Raw genomic sequence first — 20,386 nt, forward strand, 5'->3', positions numbered from 1 at the left:
GCCGGTCTTTTAGATGATGTACTTTTTGGATCTAGTTGGATAGAGTCTCGTGCTGATAACGTATTATAGAATAAGAAATAGAGAAGAAATAATTGAGGGAACTTAGAGAGAAATAAGCAAATAGATTGAGAAAGGGAAGGCGGTTCCATATTATATACTGGATAGATGCCCAATGGACATCCATACTTATTAATGTTTCATAACATTTACAAATAAATTAACTTACTTAGTTGGGCTTTGTGCCATTAGGCTAGTCTTTTGCTAAAAATGGTCCTATAAAACAATGTGTAAAAACATATAGAAATGACTTGGACACTTGGTAATTGTTATACACATATGGATATCCAATCCGATTTTTTTCAAATATATGGATATCATTTAAATTGGATATCCGATCCGATTTTTTCCGAATAAACTGGAGCGGATGTGGATTGTGATTTTCTTAAAACCGATCCAATCAGGATTTTAAAATTTTATATATATAAAAAAAATAAAAAGAACTTTATGTTTACTTTATGCAATTTTTATACTAGTTTTAAAATTTGCAATAAAAACTTGTAATTTATGCAATAAAGACTTGTAACCTATGCAATAGAGACTTGTAATTTATGCGATTGAAGACGTTACCTTTTTTAGTGGGGTTGCAAAATGCGAAATGGACCGACATTGTCTTTAGTTTTAGTCTGCCAATAGCCCAATACCATTAGCCTTAGTGAAATTTTTACCGTAAATTTAAATCTGGATCGAATCCGGTTTCCGAAATCTGGATCTCTTAATTTTCGGATTCCGGATTTTCAGATATCCTAATTATTCGGATCGGATGTGGATCAGAAAAAAATAAATTTTAAATTCAGATATCCGACCGGGTTTTGAAATCCGGATTGGATATCCGGTTTTGCTCCGCCTTAGTCGGTATACATAGAGTACAAAATCTAATTCGGAGTACACAAACTTTTACAAAATCAAAGTTTGAATTAATCAAATTTTGACAGCTGCAAGTGGAAAAATCACTTCAAAGACTAAAACAGTACTGAAAAGAACACATTGGAGCAATCAAGCCATTCCGGCAGGGCTTCTAAGTTTGAACATTTGCCTATCACCATGGATTAGGGAGGTTAAGTACTGAAACTCCTTTGGCAGATTTTGACATGAAGGTAAAGTTGTCAAACTTGGGCAATCATTCAATATTAATCGACGTAGAAAGGGAAATGAAGGGACAGCCACATAAGAGGTACACACTTCTGCTGTCACCCTGCATATCTGTTCCTTCCAGCAACCTTTCAAGTTCGGAAATCGACACAGCTCAAGCCCCTCTAAGGGTGAGAAATTAGTAACTAACTCAACATATGAAGGACAAACAATTACATTACTCGCCATAAACTCCACATTAGGCACATCTCCGAGTTAAAGATATTTGAGCTGGAGAAGTTGACTCATTGATGACAGGGTAACCAATTCCAACATATCAAATCTTATAACTTAGATTTTAACAAAACTATATACATCGTCATTTTCAACATCATCTTTACAAACTTGATAGTTTTATTTACAAAGCTAAACCCATGCTTGCAGCTTTTATTCTTAATCAATTATCGAACAATTAAACGGGGAATGTGCCGTAGTTTGGGCCAGTCTTCACCATCTGGTTGCCGGCATCTTCTTCTAAGGTTCTCACAGCCATAAATGTCAAAAGTTTCAAGAGCAGGCATGTGTGCGATTGCTTCTGGCAAGGATTTCAGTTTGTGGCATCTCTGAACTTCTAGTGTTATCAAGGATGTGAGGTTGTTGATCCATTCCGGCAGCGCTTCCAAGTTTTCACAGTCGTTTATCCTTAACGATTGAAGGGAAGTCAAGTACTGAAGCTCCTTTGGCAGATTTATCAACTTTGGGAGAGAATAGAAGCTCAAGTGAGAGAGCAAGTGAAGGGATTCCAATGACGTCGTCACGGTCGCTGCTTCTACTATATTGTTTTCCAATTCCATGTTTTTACATCTCCCTATGGCCAGCCTCTGCATGTTAGTAATGTGCTTTACCACTCCTGACAAACTCATCAGGTTTGGGCAGTCCCATATTTCCAGCTCTTTAATACAAGGGGAGTGCTCTATGCACTTTTCTGCTAAGGTCGACAAACTTTCCCCCTCATAATGCTGAATACACAGAAAATGAATACCCTTTGGATACTTCTCAAACAAGTAATCAAGCATTCCAATGTTGTCTGTCGTCACATTCTCCATGTATAACAAGGGGATACCAGAAGGCATGCTGGATGATGGGCCTATTGTCGAATCACCTGAAAGCGATCTTTTATTCTCCGAGAAGGTCAGTGTTCCGTGACATTTATGCAAATATAGAGTACATAGTTTTGAACATGAAGGTAAACTTGTCAAGCTTGGACAACCGTTCAATTCCAACTCACTTAGAGAGGGAAATGATGGGACAGCCGCGGAAGAGGAACCCACTTTTCCTGTCCCGCAGTTTATGTCCTCGCTCCACCATCCCTTCAGCTTTGGAAATTTACACAGGACAAGCCTCTCCAAGGATGGATAAAATATTAACTCGTCATATGCAGGACCGACAACTACCTCACTCTCCATAAACTCCACATTGGGCATACCCCATAGTTTAAGACATTTGAGGTGACGAAGTCGACTCAATGAAGGGAGAATTTCTATGCCATCAAAATTCGTCAAGTTTATTTTAACAAGGTTCGGAAGTGAAGACGCTAAGGACTTGGCCCAACTAGGTAATCTGAACCCTTTATAACTCTCGAGTTTAATTCTTGTGAGTTTACCCCGAGGTTTAAGACAGGCCAATAAAGATTCATCAATACCTCCTTGATCACTAAATTGTATGCTCAAATTCTTAAGACAGACTGCCGTTAATAACTCTACTTCCCGATAGTTTGCCACATCACAAGTGGAATAATTATTGAATATGATCTTGAGTTTACCTCTCAGGTTAACAAGAGAATTGAGGTCTCTCAGCTTACCTATATTACCCTCGTCAGGCACTTCCTTTCCCACCACAAACGAAGTTAAAGTATGCAGACTTGTCAAAGTATCCAAGCCCGGGGGCATATGCCTCAAACAGCTGCACCAACGAAGAGACAGGTGCCTAAGATTGACAAGTTTCCTTGTGTCTAACGGCAGCTCCCTTACACTAGTATTATCTAAATTCAGCACTTGCAAGTTGTAAAGTTTGGTAATTGAATTAGGGAGAACCGTTAAATTTATATTAAAAGAAAGATTAAGATCCCTTAAGTGTGACAGATTACACACAGTATCTGGTAAAGTACTGATAGAACTGTAACACAAATCCAATACCCTCAATCTTTTTAGGTGTGAACAGATTGCAATGACATTTGATTCCGTCAACTGCAGAATGTCTCCAACCCCTCCCAAGATATATAAAAGTACGCAGTGTCTTCATCTCACCCAATTGATTAATAATACTAGTCAAGAGGGCATGTCCATTAGTTTTAAATGAGAGATGAATATTTCTCCTGCTAAAGAGGACTTTAGAAGAATCTAATAAAATGGTCTCTTTACCAGCTACTTCTTGTGCAAGATTATGGATCAAATCATGCATCTTACATTCATAAATTTCACCATATCTGTCCCTCTTGACGTCTTGTAAAAAACATCTTTGCAATAACATAGAAAAGTACTCATCACCTACATCTTCTTCATTTTGATAGCCACTTGGTTGATCAAGGCATCCGTGTCCCACCCACAACCTAACTAATGATTCTTTGTCTAATCTCCAATCTTTAGGAAAAAGTGCACAATAGCTAAAGCAACTTTTTAAAGCCGGTGTGAGATGATAATAACTATACTTCAATATTTGCATTACACCATTCTGACCTGGTCCCATCTCCATCAAATTAGCAACATTTTTTAATGACATCCATTTTTTCTCATCCTGGTCATATAACATGCTAGCTGCTACCCTTATGGCCAAAGGAACATCGGCACATTTTTTCACAATCTCCTTGCCAATGTCGAAGAGATGATCAGTACTATTCATTGGCTCTTTTCCTTGTTCAAATGCCAACCTCTTAAATAACTTCCAAGAACTTTCATCCGAGAGGCCTTTTAACTCATACATCATATCATCTCCAACCACTTTTGCAACCTTTTTCGAGCGACTAGTAACCACTACTCTACTATCCCTGCTACCTAAGTCGAGAAATGACTTGAGTTTATCCCACTCATCACGACTTTCGCTCCATACATCGTCTAAGACAAGTAAATACCTTTTTCCCTCTATCATATTCCGAACTTGTCTTTGCAGATCTTCTATATTGAACACATCTCTTCCGAGCAACTGACGGAAGATTTTTTCCAATACAAAGTCGTCAGAAACACAAACCCACATCCTCAGTTCAAACACCTTTTCAACCCTACTGTCATTATAAACCAGTTGAGCAAGAGCGGTTTTCCCCAACCCACCAATCCCAACAACAGTGACATAAGAAACCTTGTGACCAACATCATTAGAAGACTCAGAATCCCCAAGCAACATTTCCACAATAGCCTCCCTGTCATCCTCTCTCCCAATAATAGTATCTTCACCAACAAAAGACATGGTTTCTGGTTTTCTCTTAATAGGCACATAAACATCAGTAAACCCAAATTGTTGACGATCTTTAGCAATTTTATCCAATTTGCTCCTAAGGTTTTTAATCTCACGCGACATATTGAAAGCAACAAGGACCTGGTTGGAACGAGAGAAGAAACGGCGTACCTTTTTAGAGCTCTTACCACCCTTCATGAGCTTATTCTTCTGGACCATGGTATTAAACTGGTCGAGCAGTTCATCGACATTGTAAACAGCCTCCTTGAGCCTCTCTATATATTCCCTACCTTCATTATTGAGCTCTTGGTGTTTAGATTCGGCATCGAGAAGAACACACTTGATGGTGGAGACAGTGAGCTTAAGGTCATCAAGTTGGGATTCATACCCAAACATTGAGCACACATCTCTTAATTCCTTACTGTGGAGTGCTGCATACAGTTTTTCAGCAACTGTAAGTACAATTCCAGTAGCCATTTTCTTTTTTTCAGTTTTAAAGTTTTAACACAATGTAGTTGTTGATGTTTGTATTGATATTTTGTAAGCAATGATGTTTGTCCTCACTGCCCTGCATATTAACCACACATGGTTTCTTCAATTATTCAAGGACAGTAAAGGGGCCAAAGGAAGGTGTTGTCACATTGCCATCAAGTTGCCTGCTATGTTCATAGTAAGACTTTTCCAAAAGCATTTTTCTTACAACTTGAGTAATTTCATCTGGTCTTGCTTCAAACCGACCATGACCATTTTAGTTTGAAGCAATAAGACGAGATTTTGTAATTATTTTATAGCTAAATTGATCATTATTGAAAAACATGTTACCATAAGTTGTAACACTGGCCATATCATTGTGGTTACATTTAACCATAAAATGATCACTTATGCCCGTCTGAAATAAGAATTTGTGAAATAATTTAAACAAGAAAAATACAACTCACCTTTATTTTATTTAAATAGTTGTAAATCAATTGTTTCCATATTACCAATGGAGTCATAGAGTCCTTACTTTTTGGTTTTAATTATGATGGAATAAATCAAAATGACTAACTAAAGTGGCTCTGCTTCTTTCTCTTGTGAACTAGCGTTTCTTTGATGCCCTTCTCAATGCAATTTTATTTTAGGCTATTCGGAAATAGCCTCTTTGTGTTGCTAGTACAACTTACCCCGCAATTTGTGGGAACGACATTGAGGTACTGGGTAAGATGTTGTAAATAGATTAAAATTTTAGCCCATTTAGATAGATGGGATAAGCTTTTTGCTACTCGATAAACATATCAATTTTGTTTCATCAATCTATTTGACTCATTTTAAGTTTGGTAGGGATATACCATCCTTAAACAAGCATTTGTGAAACAAAAAAGCAGATGCAATTAATATAATATCGAACCATTCACTCCGTCTCAGTCAATTACAGTCGTTCTCTATTTTTGGGGAGAATTATTGTAATCAGATGAAGCAAATAACTAACTGAAGCAAATTGAACTACAATTGGAATTAAAGACAGCAAAAAACAAATATCAAAAGAAATTAGCAGTAAACAAGGAAAAAAGGAAACAATTACCTAATAAAGAAATTTGGGTGAAAATAAAACATTACCGATTTAAAAGCATAAAAATTAAGCTATGCACGACATTCTTGATCAGAATTTGCTGGCAATTGGCAATGCTTGGTGATGTACAATAATTCAATAAAGGTAACAGTGGCTTTAGCTCCGTCGAATTCTTGGGTTCTTCGGCGCCATGTGATCCCAATCTTTTCATACGGACGATAATGGATCGGATATTTGTAGAGGGTTGTGTATTTAGAGAGAGTTGTAATAAAAATCTCCTATTGCAGGGTGTTTTGTTACGAAATGTATTAGGTTAATTGTGTTGTGGATTCTCATTAGCTCATCGTTTAATATAAATACAAGAGAGTTTAGTCGTGGGTCGAAGCCCATACATAACACGGCCTAGTCTGCCTAATACTCCCCCTCAAACTGGAGCATGTAGATCAAGAATGCCAGTTTGCGAAGGAGAAAATCAAACTGTGGTAACGGAAAAGCTTTAGTAAAAATATCGGCCAACTGCGCAGTAGTGGCGACATAGGACGGACGAACTAGGCTTTCAGAGATCGCATCGGAAATGAAATGACAATCGACTTCAATATGTTTAGTTCGCTCATGAAAAACCGGATTTTGAGCAAGTTGGAGAGCGGACTTGTTATCGCAATGAATCGACATAGGCTGTTGGACCACTACACCGAGACTAGAAAACAACCCCACGAGCCATTTCATCTCGCAAAGAAGCGTCGCCATCGACCTATACTCAGCCTCAGTTGATGAGCGCGACACAGTCGGTTGTTTTTTAGTCTTCCAAGAGATAGGGGAACCACCTAGGAAAACAATCCAACCGGAAACAGAGCGGCGGGAAGCAAGACATTTCGCGTAGTCAGAATCACACCAACCCGTGACAGTAAGAGAGCTGTCCTTGCAAAGCAAAATACCCTGACCTGGTCGACCTTTAAGATACCGTACCACCCTAAGAGCAGCATCCATATGGGCTTTTCGAGGATGAGATAAAAATTGCGATAAAACATGAACAGCATAAGAAAGGTCCGGACGGGTGAGAGCCAAATAAACAAGGCGACCAACGAGACGACGATATGATTCGACATCCGCAATAACATCATCGGTAGCTTCACCTAAGCGGTGATTCGTTTCGATGGGCGTGGTGCTAGGTTTCGAACCCAGAAGACCGGTCTCAGAGATAATATCCAAGGCATACTTTCGTTGACTGAGACAAATACCCACCGAATTACGAGCAACCTCAATTCCCAAAAAGTATTTCAAAGTACCCAAATCCTTCATATGGAAGCAAGAACCAAGATAATTTTTGAACCGAGTAATGGCATTTGAATTATTGCCAGCAATAACAAGGTCGTCAACATAGACAAGGACATGAATGCATACCTCATTGGCTGTAAAATTGAACAACGAATAATCCGAATAAGACTGTTTAAAACCATATTGCTTCAAAGCGGAGGCCAGCTTGGCAAACCAACAGCGAGGAGCCTGTCGAAGCCCATATAGTGACTTACGGAGCCGACAAACCTTACCATCTTTCCCATTGCTAAAACCAGGTGGCAATTTCATATATACCTCCTCCGTCAAATCTCCATGTAAGAAGGCATTATGAACGTCCATCTGATGTAATTCCCAATCGTTACGAGCAGCAACAGTAAGCAAAGTACGAATTGTCACCATCTTAACTACGGGCGCAAAGGTTTCCCCATAGTCTATACCATCAACCTGATGATTACCAAAAATTACTAGCCTTGCTTTATAGCGTTCAATGCTCCCATCGGACTTGTATTTAATTTTATAAACCCAACGACAGCCAAGAGCCTTCTTGTCAGAAGGTAAAGTAGTCAATTCCCAAGTACCATTATTCTCAAGAGCTGCAATTTCCTCTTCCATAGCCTTACACCAACGAGGATCAGTGATGGCCTTTCGAAAAGTAGGAGGCTCAACACCGGTCGTAATGGCTGCAAGGAATTGTTTATGACGAGAAGAAAATTTATCGCAATTGAGATAATTAGCTAAGGCATAAGGGGTACCTGAAGACGAAGATGGAGAGTCGGGAGGTGAGTTGCTGGGCGAATCTGGAGGCGTGTTAGCACAAGTTCCAACCACATAATCACTCAAGTGAGGAGGAGGACGTTTATGACGCTTCCCACGGCCAAGGTCAGCAGTAGGCGAGTTAATGACACCGGACCCCCCTTGGACATCCGTACCCTCCACCGATTGAGACACCCCGGACTCCCCCTCACACACGGCCTGCCCATCAGGTGGGGGCTCAACAGAAAAAGAGGAAGAAGCCGTGGAAGGGGTAGGAGCATAGGGAAAGGAAGGCTCATAAAATTGAACATCCTGACTCACAAAAATATCCCCAGTAGCAATATCATACACACGCCAACCCTTTTTATTGTGAGGATACCCAATAAAGACACACTTACGACTTCGCTTCGCAAATTTATCGCCCTTGGTATTTTGGTTGTGAACGAAACAAAGGCAGCCAAAGACGCGTAAATTAGCATAGGAAGGTGGTGAACCAAATAAAATTTCGTAAGGAGTTTTATTGGAAAGGAGATGAGAAGGTGTGCGATTGATCAAGTAAGCAGCTGTTAATATACACTCACCCCCAAAAAGAGACCGGTAAATGACCCTGAAACATAAGGGCGCGAGCGACATTAAGGATGTGACGATGTTTACGCTCGACACGACCATTTTGTTGAGGAGTCCCAACACAGGAAGTTTGAAATAAAATGCCATGTTTAAAGAAATAGTCAGACATTTCATTAAACTCCGTACCATTGTCTGATTGTACAATTTTAACTTGTTTGGAAAATTGAGTATGGACCATGGCTAAAAAACTCATAAACATGCCTATGACCTCGGATTTATCGAGTAATAAATAGACCCAGACGGCCCGAGAACAGTCATCAACGATGGTCAAGAAATATTTGCCCCGCAAGACGATGGTGTACGATAAGGACCCCATAAGTCACAATGGATTAAATCAAAAATAGCAGCTGCTTTATTGGAATTCAAACTAAAACTTTGACGACATTGTTTTGCAAGATGACAAATATCACAAATGTGGTCCAAATCAGATGAATTTAAATTGCTAACATTGGGTAAAAAACGAAGGACTTTATTGGAGGGATGACCCAGACGCATATGCCATGTATCGACTGAAAAATCCGTGCTCACCCGGTTCACAGCAGCCCGTTCACTAGCACGCAAATAATAGAGTCCGTCTCACAACTCACCGACTCCAATCTTCGTCTTCAAAGAAGCATCCTGAATGTGACAAGATAGATTAGTAAAACTTAGCACACAGGAAGTAGAAGCCACGAGTTGAGAAACGGAAAGCAAATTGCAAGTTAGACTCGGAACAAATAAAACATCATGGAGAATAAAAGTGTCACTGATTTGCACCGAACCAGCGACAGTGGCAGAGAGTGTGTGGCCATTGGGAAGGCTAATTGGGCACGGTGTAATGGTCCGTGACGCCGTTAACCAACGAGCATCACCTGTAACATGACGGGATGCCCCCGTATCAATTATCCAATCAAGAGACATACCACTCAGACGGTCTTGAGAATCAGAAGGAGGTTCGGGCAAAAGAGCATTCGCACGAGCTGTAGAACGAGAACCAGTCCGTTGTTTCGATTGCATCTCCTCAAGAGTACGTGGGCGAGAACCCCACCAGTCCGGGAATTATTTGGGTTTTAATAAAACAGTCCGTTACTTCATGGCCGGGGCCTTTACAGTGAGAGCATGTCAACTTTCTACGCTCTTGACGCTCCGCATCGCGTAAAACCCGCCAATCAGGAACAGAGGAAACCGAGGCAGAGGAAGCAGGTCGTACAGCGAGGGCCATGACATCAGAAGGTTCGGGGACTGCCGTAGCACCAACAAGCAGTCGTTCTTCTTGTAAAACCGCGTGATAGACACGGTTAAGGGTTGGTAACGGATCAAGAGCGAGCTGGTGATTTCGAATGGGACCATACAACGATTTATCAAGGCCCATAAGAAATTGATGCAAGCGTTCCGAATCATGGCGAGCTAAGGCGTTTTTGGTAACACCACAAGTGCACCCACTGGTTGTGCACGAAAACGGGGGTTCGTGGGTAGCTAGGGCGTCCCATAAAGCCTTTAAATTACCATAATATGTAGTAACCGACATACCTTTCGCTTGACGGCACTCGTGGAGTTGGGTTTTCAGGGCATGAATTCTCGCCCCATCAACAACAGCATACTGGTCTTCCAATTCAGTCCAGAGAAGACGAGCATCCTCGGTATCCGATACACTGTCCCGAAGAGACGGATCGATCGAGTTCATGATCCATTGAACGACGGTGCAGTGTACAACTTCCCATTGACTAAGCATAAAGTCATATGTCGGCTTAGCAATAGACCCGTCACAAAAACCGAACTTGCGTCGTGATTTAAGTGATCGACGCATAGAACGACTCCATTCTTCATAATTGTCGCTCCGGAGTTTGATATGGGTTATTGCTTGGCCCGGACCCTCTTGATTAACAAGAGAGAAAGGGGAAAGAGAATCGATTTTAGAGGTACAAGAGGATGTATCCGTGGTCGCTCCCGTCATTGCTGATTAGACAAAAAAGAAATTCCGAGCAGGCAACGATCAAGAACGGACGGCAGTGGTGGGTTTTGTGGGAAAATAGGGTTTTACTGACTCTCCTGATACTGATATATGATTAATTTACTTCTAATTCCCTCTTTCTTTTATGCATACCGACTCGTATCGAGTCGGTTTCGGGAGTTTTTCCTTGCATTTTGTGCCCAATGCCCGTATTTGTTACCTTGTGTATCCTTTTGTAGGAAACGATCCAAGTATGGAGAAATTGGGGCAAGAAAGGCACCCCATTGCCTTTACATGAAGAAGAGGTGAAGAAATGAAGACTGTGTGTTTTGCCGGCAGACCGGCAGCCGGTCTAGCCACCGGCAAAACACACCCCAGAGAATCACTCAAGATTTTTGAAGAAAAGCTGAAGACTGTGTTTTGCCGGCAGGCCGGCAACCGGCCCACCGGTAAAACACAGCAAGAAGGATTAAAAGAAGAATTGGAGGAAAAACAAGCTTGACCTCGCTGCCGGTAGGAGCACCGGCAGCCGGTCAACCGGCATTTCACACATCAACTCATAAGAAGAAGACCTGAAGAAGGTGTTTTGCCGGCAGGCCGGCAGCCGGCCCACCGGCAAAACACGAATGCCAGATGTTTTAATTCTTTGCACGGTTTTGCCGGTAGGACCACCGGCAGCCGGTGCACCGGCAAAACACAGCAGCACGAGAATTTGGGCTTTTCTCTCTTTTCCTCCTCTTTTCTTCTTAATCTTATTCAAGTCTATAAATACCCTCTCTTAAACCCTTTTGTACACACAACCCTAGATCTGAGAATATTTCCCTTTCAAGTTTAAAACTTTGCTAATCCTTTTGCTAATCATTCCTTAATTAGACTAGTAATTCAATTAATTTGTGATTGAATTTGGGTTGTAAGAAGAAAATTGAAAGTTTATACTTATTTATTCTATCATAATTCCTTTCTTGCTTCTTGATTGGTATTATTTCTCTCCTTATTTTCATTTGTTTACATTTTGTTCTTCCTTCAAGTTTATTTTGATTGTTTATGTTAAAATTGTTGTTGTTGTTTGTTTGTTGTTGTTGATTTCATCATTGTTCATCTTTTCATTGTTCCTCTTTGCTTTGATTCTCTTTCATTTGTTCATCCTTGGATAGTTGTCCTTAAAGACTTAATCTTTGAGTTGATTTGGTTAAAGATTGTGCCTTTTAGATTAGTTAACCTTGTTATTAGAATTAATCTCTTTTTCTCTTAATTATTGTTGATTTGTTGCATGTTTAGTAGTAAGATTCATCTCCTCACCATGTTTGTGACCAAAGTTTCCATCTTTATTGTTTATTTTGCAATTAGGACCATGATTAGTGAGTAGTCTCCTTCTAGGACTCGGTTTGACCCGATATGGGTAATTTCACTAACTAATTATCATTAAGGCTAATTTGTGGGGGAAATTGGTGAGGGTAGTTTAGAGGAATTTGCATGCTTAAGGTTTGGGTTTTGGGTAGTGTCAACTTGTGACCCTTGTCCACCGACGGAAGTTGGTTAGGTTGTAAATTGGACACCCGAAATTTGGCCTTGTCACCAACTAAGGTTGAGACCGGAAGGGAGAACCGAGGGAGGGTGCCTCTAGGCTAGTGTTTGAAATCGACCTCCGGAAGGGGGAGTGGGATGACCCGGAATATGATGAGTGCTTAATGACCTTGACCATTTCCTTGACCTCCTTGGGAAAATGCATGTTCTTGGGGTTGTCGGGTCTTGAGTTAGGGAGACCGGCTTTCGGACCCGGGAGGGGGGTTAGTCGGAGTAGCTAGTGTCCTATTGCGAGACCGGAAGGGAGGTTCTAGGCGAATTAGAGCCATCTCCCCCTTACCTACCTACCCCTTTTGATTAGCCTAGACGATTAGTATGTGGAATTACTCATATTCATGTCGGACCGAGTTCTAGTCCTTCTCTTTATTTGATATATCCTTTATCTTTAGCTTGTTTTTACCTTATCTTGTTTTTGGTCTTTAAATTTGTTAGTTTAGCGCTAGTTTGTTACTATCCTCTTTGTTATTTATCGACTTAGATAAACCGGTGAATTAGAACGATTAGTACTTCACCTACTCCTTGTGGGATCGACCCTTTTAAGTGTACAACGATAAAATCGTGCACTTCCGAGGTTTAACTTGAGACCATCAAGTTTTTGGCGCCGTTGCCGGGGAGTACGGCTTGATATTAATCGTTTTTGTTCTAGTTTAGACTAAGTTCTTTGTTACTAATCCTTTCTTTCAAGTGCTTAGGTCTTTTGCATGAGTAGGCGACGAAGACGAGGTCAACCGATATATCAACTTGACCGCGAAATTGAAGCCACGGCAAGAAGACTTAATTCATTAAGAAGAAGGGGTCTACTTGATATTCCACTCATTGAAGAAGTTAATCACCAAGAAGCTACCGAAGTGTTTGAAAATCCTTTTGGGGTTTTAGAAGAAGAACCTAACACCATGGGTGATCCGGTTCCGATAAGAGAGACTATGGCTCCTAAGCACATAGTCAATCCAAGCATCCAAAGGCCGAGAATTCAAGCTAATAACTTTGAGATCAAGAATGTCTTGCTCAACCTTGTTCAAGACAACCAATTTGGAGGAAGTCCCTTGGAGAACCCAAATGATCATATAAATGAGTTCCTTGAAAATTGTGATATGTACAAGTCAAATGGGGTCTCCGATGACGCGGTTCGCCTTAGGTTGTTCCCCCGTTCTCTTAGGGGTTCGGCCAAGGATTGGTTGAAGAATTGTGACCCGGATTCCTTCAAGACATGGGATGAGTTGGCATCGGCATTTTTGAACAAGTATTTCCCACCCTCAAGAACGGCGAAAGTGAAGAGTGAACTACAAAGCTTTACTCAAGAAGACGATGAGACCTTATATGAGGCATGGGAACGGTATAAGAAGCTCCAACGGTTGTGCCCTCACCATGGCATCTCCGAGGCCGAGCTAGTGAACAATTTTTACAAAGGGTTGACTCAAGACCTAAGGCTTTCATTGGATGCGGGATCGGGGAAAGGTGCCTTAGACATTTTGGGGCATAAGGCGGCGAAAGAGCTAATTGAGGAGATGGCCTCGAGGACTATGGAATGGGGAAGTGATAGGCAATCTAGAAAAGGCAAGAGCAAAGATTCTACTTCGGTTTTGAATGTGGAAGTTAAAGGAATTTTAGATGAACTCACCCAACAAGTTGCTTTGCTTAATTCAAAACCTAAAGGGTCCGATATGAGGCAAGTCTTGTCTTGTGAGTTGTGTGGTGAACAAGGGCACACTCCCATTGGGTGTCCCTTGATTTCACCCCTCCAAGAGGAATGCTATGAGCAAGCAAATGGAATTTGGGAGTCCACTAGTGCAAGACAAGGGTTCAACCTCAACAACAACAATAACAACAACCAATTTGTCAATGGAAAAAGAACTCACCCTTTCTTGTCCTATGCTTCACAAAACATTCAAAACCCAACCACTTCCCAACCGCAACAACAACAAAGGTTCAATCAAAATTCTCAATTCCAAAGACAAATTCCACCCGGTTTCCAAGGGAAACAATTCATCACTCAAAACCAACAACCTTTTGGAGGTTTCAAGGGACAAAATTCCAATCAACAACAAAACCAAAATTTCCAACAACAAAACCAAAACTTCCAAACCTCTCAAAAACCATCTTGGGAACAAGCTTTTGAATAATTGGTTATTGCAAATCAAAAATCCGACTCAAAGCTTGATAACCACATTGCCTCACAAAACCGGGTTAATGATGAAATTCGGGCATCCCAAAAGGCTACGGAAACTCATGTGGCCCAAATTTCTCAACAATTGAGTCAATTGGCTCAAAATCCGGGGAAGTTTCCGGGGAATACGGTTAACCCAAGGGAGGTGAATGCGGTATTTTTGAGGAGTGGGAAACAATTGGAGGAGGTTGAGAAATCTCCTAAGTGGAAGTGGAAGAGGGTGTCAAGTGAAGTAGTGAAAGAGCACCCGGTTGAAGTTGTGAAAGAAGATGAGATCATGGTGGAGAAGTCTAAGGAGGTGGAGATGGTTGACCCTCCAAAGCAAGATGAGCCTATTGCAACTAAGGCCAAAGAATGTACTCCACCACCAAGGGAGTATGTAGCACCGGTACCCTTTCCACAAAGGCTTGCAAGGCCTAGAATTGAAAAGAAATATGAGAAGTTCGTGGAGATCTTGAAGGGAATGAATGTCACGATTCCTTTCCTTGACATGATTACCGAAATTCCATCTTATGGCAAGTTTCTTAAGGAACTTGTCACTTTGAAGAAGAAGAATGGAGAGGTGCAAACCATCAACCTCTCTAAGGAATGTAGTGCTATACTCACTCACACCAACAAGCTTCCTAACAAGCTAGAAGATCCGGGGAGCTTCTCTATCCCTTGTTCTATCCAAGGGGTGGCTATTAAAAGAGCTTTGTGTGATTTGGGGGCTAGTGTGAGCCTCATGCCACTTTCAATATTCAAGAGGCTTGATTTGGGAGATTTGAAGACAACTAGAGTTTCACTTCAACTTGCCGATCGGTCGGTCAAATTTCCCATTGGTGTGATTGAAGATGTACCCTTGGTAGTTGGGAAGCTTGTCATACCTTGTGATTTCTTTGTTATGGATATGCCCGAGGATTACAATGTGTCAATTATTTTGGGGCGACCTTGTCTTGCCACCGGAGGAGCTATGATCGACGTAAAGAGTGGGAAACTATCTTTGCAAGTGGGTGAGGATAGGGTGGAATTTGAACTCCACAAGTCCATGGAAGCTCCATCTCTCGGTGACACTTGTTGCATTGTCGACATTCTTGAGAATCCCATGGAGGAGCATGACCCAAAAGCTTCCTCTATGGATCCTTTGGAGACTTGTCTTGTTAGTGGGTATGAGGTCGATGACAAAGATGTTGAGACTCTTGCATATGTATGGATGTTGGATTCGGCTCCTATTCATGAACAAGCTCCTAAATTTGAAGTGTTGGAAGTCGGTAAGAAGGAGGAGAGTTCCACGCCTCCTCCTACGGTTGAACTTAAACCTCTTCCCTCTTCTTTGAAGTATGAATTTCTAGGAGATAATTCCACTTTTCCCGTCATCATCAATAGTGCACTTGATGACACCCAAACCTCAAAACTCATTTCTTTGCTCAAAAGGTTCAAGGGTGTCCTTGGGTACACTATTGGTGACCTCAAGGGGATTAGTCCCTCTTTGTGTACTCATAAAATTCTTCTTGAAAATGAGGATGCATCCTCAATTGAGCCACAAAAAAGGCTTAATCCCATCATGAAAGAGGTTGTAAGGAAAGAAGTCCTTAAGCTACTTGACGCGGGCATTATCTATCCTATTTCGGATAGTAGGTGGGTAAGCCCGGTTCATGTAGTTCCCAAAAAAGGAGGCATGACGGTAGTGCGAAATGACAAGAATGAATTGATTCCTACAAGGACGGAACAAGGGTGGAGAATGTGCGTGGACTATAGGAAGTTGAACAAATCCACCCGGAAGGATCACTTTCCCTTACCGTTCATGGATCAAATGCTAGAAAGATTAGCTCAACACAACTATTTTTGCTTCTTGGATGGCTATTCGGGATTTTTCCAAATCCCCATCCATCCAAGCGACCAAGAAAAGACCACCTTTACTTGTCCATTTGGCACCTATGCATATAGGAGGATGCCATTTGGACTATGTAATGCTCCATCTACCTTTCAAAGAGCTATGATGTCAATTTTCTCCGATTTCATTGAACAAGAAATGGAAGTTTTCATGGATGATTTCTCGGTTGTGGGGAAAAGTTTTGAAAGTTGTTTAATGAATTTGGAGAAAGTTTTGAGCAAGTGTCAAGAGTCTAACCTTGTGCTTAATTGGGAGAAGTGCCATTTCATGGTACAATAAGGTGTTGTGTTGGGACACATAGTGTCCAATCGTGGGATAGAAGTTGATAAGGCTAAGATTGAAGTAATTGCTAGTCTCCCACCCCCCACCAATGTCAAGGGGGTGAGACGTTTCCTTGGACATGCGGGCTTTTACCGCCGCTTCATCAAGGACTTCTCCAAGATTGCGAGACCTTTGACCGAGTTGTTAGCCAAAGATACTCCTTTCGTGTTCTCTAACCGTTGTCTTGATGCTTTTAATAGGTTGAAGGAAGCTTTGACAAGTGCTCCAATCATACAACCTCCGGATTGGAGCTTGCCATTTGAGTTAATGTGTGATGCGAGCGATCATGCCTTGGGCGCGGTTTTAGGCCAAAGGAAGGATGGAAAGGTGCATGCAATTCACTATGCAAGCAAAACTCTAGATGATGCTCAAACAAATTACTCAACAACGGAAAAGGAGATCTTGGCCGTGGTATTTGCTATGGAGAAGTTCCGGACCTATTTGGTGGGAGCTAAGGTTATAGTGTTCACCGATCATGTTGCCTTGAGACACTTGCTCATCAAGAAGGAGTCCAAGCCTCGATTGATTAGGTGGATATTACTTCTCCAAGAGTTTGACATGGAAATTAGGGATAAGAAAGGAGTTGAAAATGTGGTGGCCGATCATTTATCCCGGCTCATCAACCTCAATGTTGACAATGGGCTTCCTATCAATGATCACTTGCCTGACGACCACTTGTTGTCCCTATGTTTGGGTGAAGCACCGTGGTATGCGGATATAGTGAATTATTTGGTCTCCGGGATAATACCACACGATTATGACTATCACAAGAAAAAGAAATTCTTTCATGATGTGAAGCACTATTATTGGGATGACCCATGTTTGTATAAGTCTTGTGCCGATGGGATGATAAGAAGGTGTGTTCCAAGAGAGGAAGCTACCTCCATAATGAGCCATTGCCATGACTTACCTTGTGGTGGCCATGCCGATTCAAGAAAACGGCCGCTAAAGTACTTCAATGCGGTTTCTTTTGGCCCTCTCTATTCCGTGACGTTGCCTTTTATGTTAAGGGATGTGACAAATGTCAAAGGAGTGGAAATATCACAAGGAAACATGAAATGCCGATGAATTTCATGCTTGAGGTTGAGCTTTTTGATGTGTGGGGAATAGACTATCAAGGTCCTTTCCCATCATCATTCGGAAATGAGTACATACTTGTGGCGGTCGACTATGTAAGCAAATGGGTTGAGGCGATCCCGACCAAGACTTGTGATGCTAAGGAAGTGATCAAGCTACTTCAAAAGATCATTTTTCCAAGGTTTGGGGTCCCGAGAGTCCTCATTAGCGATCGTGGTACACATTTCGGAGAAAGAGCATTGGAAGCTTTGTTGAAAAAGTATGGTGTGCAACAAAGGAAGAGTCTTGCCTACCATCCTCAAGCTAATGGGCAAGCCGAGATTTCCAACCGAGAGTTGAAGACTATACTTGAGAGAACCGTGAACAAGTCAAGAAAGGATTGGTCCTTAAATATTGATGATGCTTTGTGGGCTTACCGGACGGCCTTCAAAACACCGATCGGTACCTCACCATTCCGATTGGTGTATGGCAAGGCATGTCATTTTCCGGTGGAACTTGAACACAAGGCATATTGGGCTATCAAGCATCTCAACTATGACTTGAAAACGGCCGGTGAGAAGAGACTTCTTGATTTGAATGAATTGGAAGAATTTAGGCTAGAAGCCTATGAGAATGCTAAGTTGTACAAGGAAAGGACGAAAAGATTCCATGACAAGTGCATAATTAGAAGAGAGTTCAAGGAGGGTGAGTTGGTTCTTCTATATGATACCCGTTTGAAGTTCTTTTCCGGAAAATTGAGGTCGAAGTGGACCGGACCCTTCACCGTTGTCCGATCCTTCCCTCATGGGGCGGTTGAAATAAGCCAAGGAGACCGAACTTTTAAAGTAAACGGTCAAAGATTAAAGCACTATCATGTCTGCAATCCCGTCCAAAAGAAAATGAAGACCCTTGAAACCTTTCTAGTGAATTGAGATTTTTCCTTCCTCATCATGAAAATTGTTGGCTTGTTGACTCCGTCGAGCCTACGACATAAAACAAGGGCGCTACATGGGAGGCAACCCATGCATCTTTGTATATAGCATGCATTTTAGACTAGTAGTAAGAGATTTGGAGTCGTATTTTGTCTATTTGGATCGGTGACGGAGGTCACTTTTGAAGAATACAAGCTTTATTTTTCGTTGACCCGAAATCCCGACATCATGCGTCGGAAGTAATTGTGGAAAACAAGAATCCCGGGGTCAATGAAAAAGCTCGAATCCCGAGTTGAAGAAAAATTGAGCAAATTGGAAGAAGATAACGAAAAATGGCTGAGTGTTGTGTTTTACCAGTGGACCGGCAGCCGGTTGGTCCACCGGTAGCGAGGCCAAACTCATTTGTTGAAAAATTGAAGAAATGGTGTGTTTTGCCGGTAGGCCGGCAGCCGGCTCACCGGCATAACGCACCTGGTAAAGCTGAAAACTTGAAGAATTGATGATGAGGAGTGTGTTTTGCCGGTAGGCCGGCAGCCGGCTCACCGGCATAACACACATGAAGACTTGGAAAATTTTGAAAATTGGTGAAGAGGAGTGTTTTGCCGGTAGGCCGGCAGCCGGCTCACCGGACAGACACTCATGCCTTAAGTTGGGAATTTGAAATCTGAGTATGGAGTGTGTTTTGCCGGCAGGCCGGCAGCCGGCTCACCGGCGGAACACACCTGGGATTAGGAAAAATTAATTGAGGAGAGTGTTTTGCCGGTGGACCGGCAGCCGGTTGGTCCACCGACAGCGAGGCCAATTTTCTGAAGGAGAAATTCAAAAAATTAGAAAATGAGGGAGTGCGTTTTTCTGCGTGAGACCGGTTGCCGGTTCGCCAACCGGCAAAACGCACACGCAGACCACAAATTAAAACCCGAGAATCCCATTTTCCCAATTCATTTCATCATTTCTCCTTCATCTTTCCTCCTAATTTTTTTCCCTCTTTCTAACCCTAACTCCATTAAAACTCCCTCAAACCTTCACCAATCTACTCCAATCATCAAGATGTCGGGAAGAAGGACAAGAGCCGACATAGCAAGGGACCAAGAGGCATTGATTGCTCAAGCGGCAACTGATACATACCCCGATCCGGACTTTCCTACAGTTGAGTTTACCACACCAACTCAGAAGGGTAAGTTTATTCTCTTCAAAAATCGTCCCCTTACCCCTACTAAGTTTCTTCATCATCCGTCTTTGTCTACCCTTGGGATTGCTAGGGAGACGGAAGCTTTATTTACGGGGTGTGGTATGAGGGGGATATTTACAATGCATGAGTATACTTACCCTCGCATTACTTGGGAATTTTTGAGTAGTCTTAAGATTAACAAACACCGGCAATCTGGGATGGTGGCTACCCTTAGCTTTAGACTCATGAACCGGGAACACAACATCACTTTGGGTCGGTTGGCTCAAATTTTTGGGCTGGAAAATGCGCCGTCGCATACCCCACCCGCTGATTTTCACTATTCCCGTGTATGGAAGGCGATTTCGGGCCTTGATGATCAAGTTGGGGTGAAAAGGCCCGCGATAAGTTGCCACAATCCCGTCATTCGGGTGTGGCATAGATGTATGGGGTGCACCGTTCTTGCGGTGGATGAGCCATGGGTGTTTAGGACCCACGAGCTTGAAATATTGGGATCCTACTTGTTCACGAAACCCACCCCCTTCAAAATTAATGTGGCTC

General features: G+C 42.0%; 2 protein-coding genes and 1 non-coding gene across 4 annotated transcripts; all 3 read right to left on the reverse strand.

Annotated features, from left to right (window-relative positions):
• Positions 1-1,463: 1,463 nt before the first annotated feature.
• Positions 1,464-6,417, reverse strand: LOC141648123 (putative disease resistance protein RGA3). Of its 2 annotated transcripts, none has more exons than XM_074456607.1 (2): positions 6,172-6,417; positions 1,464-5,006 (listed from the first exon to the last, which is right to left on the reverse strand). In XM_074456607.1, exon 2 carries the CDS (start codon positions 4,969-4,971, stop codon positions 3,271-3,273), a length of 1,701 nt encoding a protein of 566 aa, XP_074312708.1. In that variant the 5' UTR covers positions 4,972-5,006; positions 6,172-6,417; the 3' UTR covers positions 1,464-3,270. The 2 variants fall into 2 exon arrangements, with proteins under 2 accessions (XP_074312708.1, XP_074312707.1); XM_074456606.1 differs by having other exon boundaries at positions 1,464-5,143.
• Positions 1,590-3,077, reverse strand: LOC141649765 (putative disease resistance RPP13-like protein 1). Its single transcript, XM_074458446.1, has one exon. It carries the CDS (start codon positions 3,075-3,077, stop codon positions 1,590-1,592), a length of 1,488 nt encoding a protein of 495 aa, XP_074314547.1.
• A 7,162-nt stretch (positions 6,418-13,579) lies between the features above and the next one.
• Positions 13,580-13,686, reverse strand: LOC141650171 (small nucleolar RNA R71). Its single transcript, XR_012546221.1, has one exon. It is a non-coding gene; the product is annotated as a small nucleolar RNA R71 (small nucleolar RNA).
• Positions 13,687-20,386: the final 6,700 nt, after the last annotated feature.

The sequence above is a fragment of the Silene latifolia genome, chromosome 3 (assembly GCF_048544455.1).
Source record: "Silene latifolia isolate original U9 population chromosome 3, ASM4854445v1, whole genome shotgun sequence".
NCBI classification, from domain to species: Eukaryota; Viridiplantae; Streptophyta; class Magnoliopsida; order Caryophyllales; family Caryophyllaceae; genus Silene; species Silene latifolia.

Bases quoted from the DNA above. Each gene is read 5' to 3' on its own strand.
- LOC141648123 (XM_074456606.1), bottom strand. From the start codon at position 5,052: ATGGCTACTGGAATTGTACTTACAGTTGCTGAAAAACTGTATGCAGCA.
- LOC141649765 (XM_074458446.1), bottom strand. From the start codon at position 3,077: ATGCCCCCGGGCTTGGATACTTTGACAAGTCTGCATACTTTAACTTCG.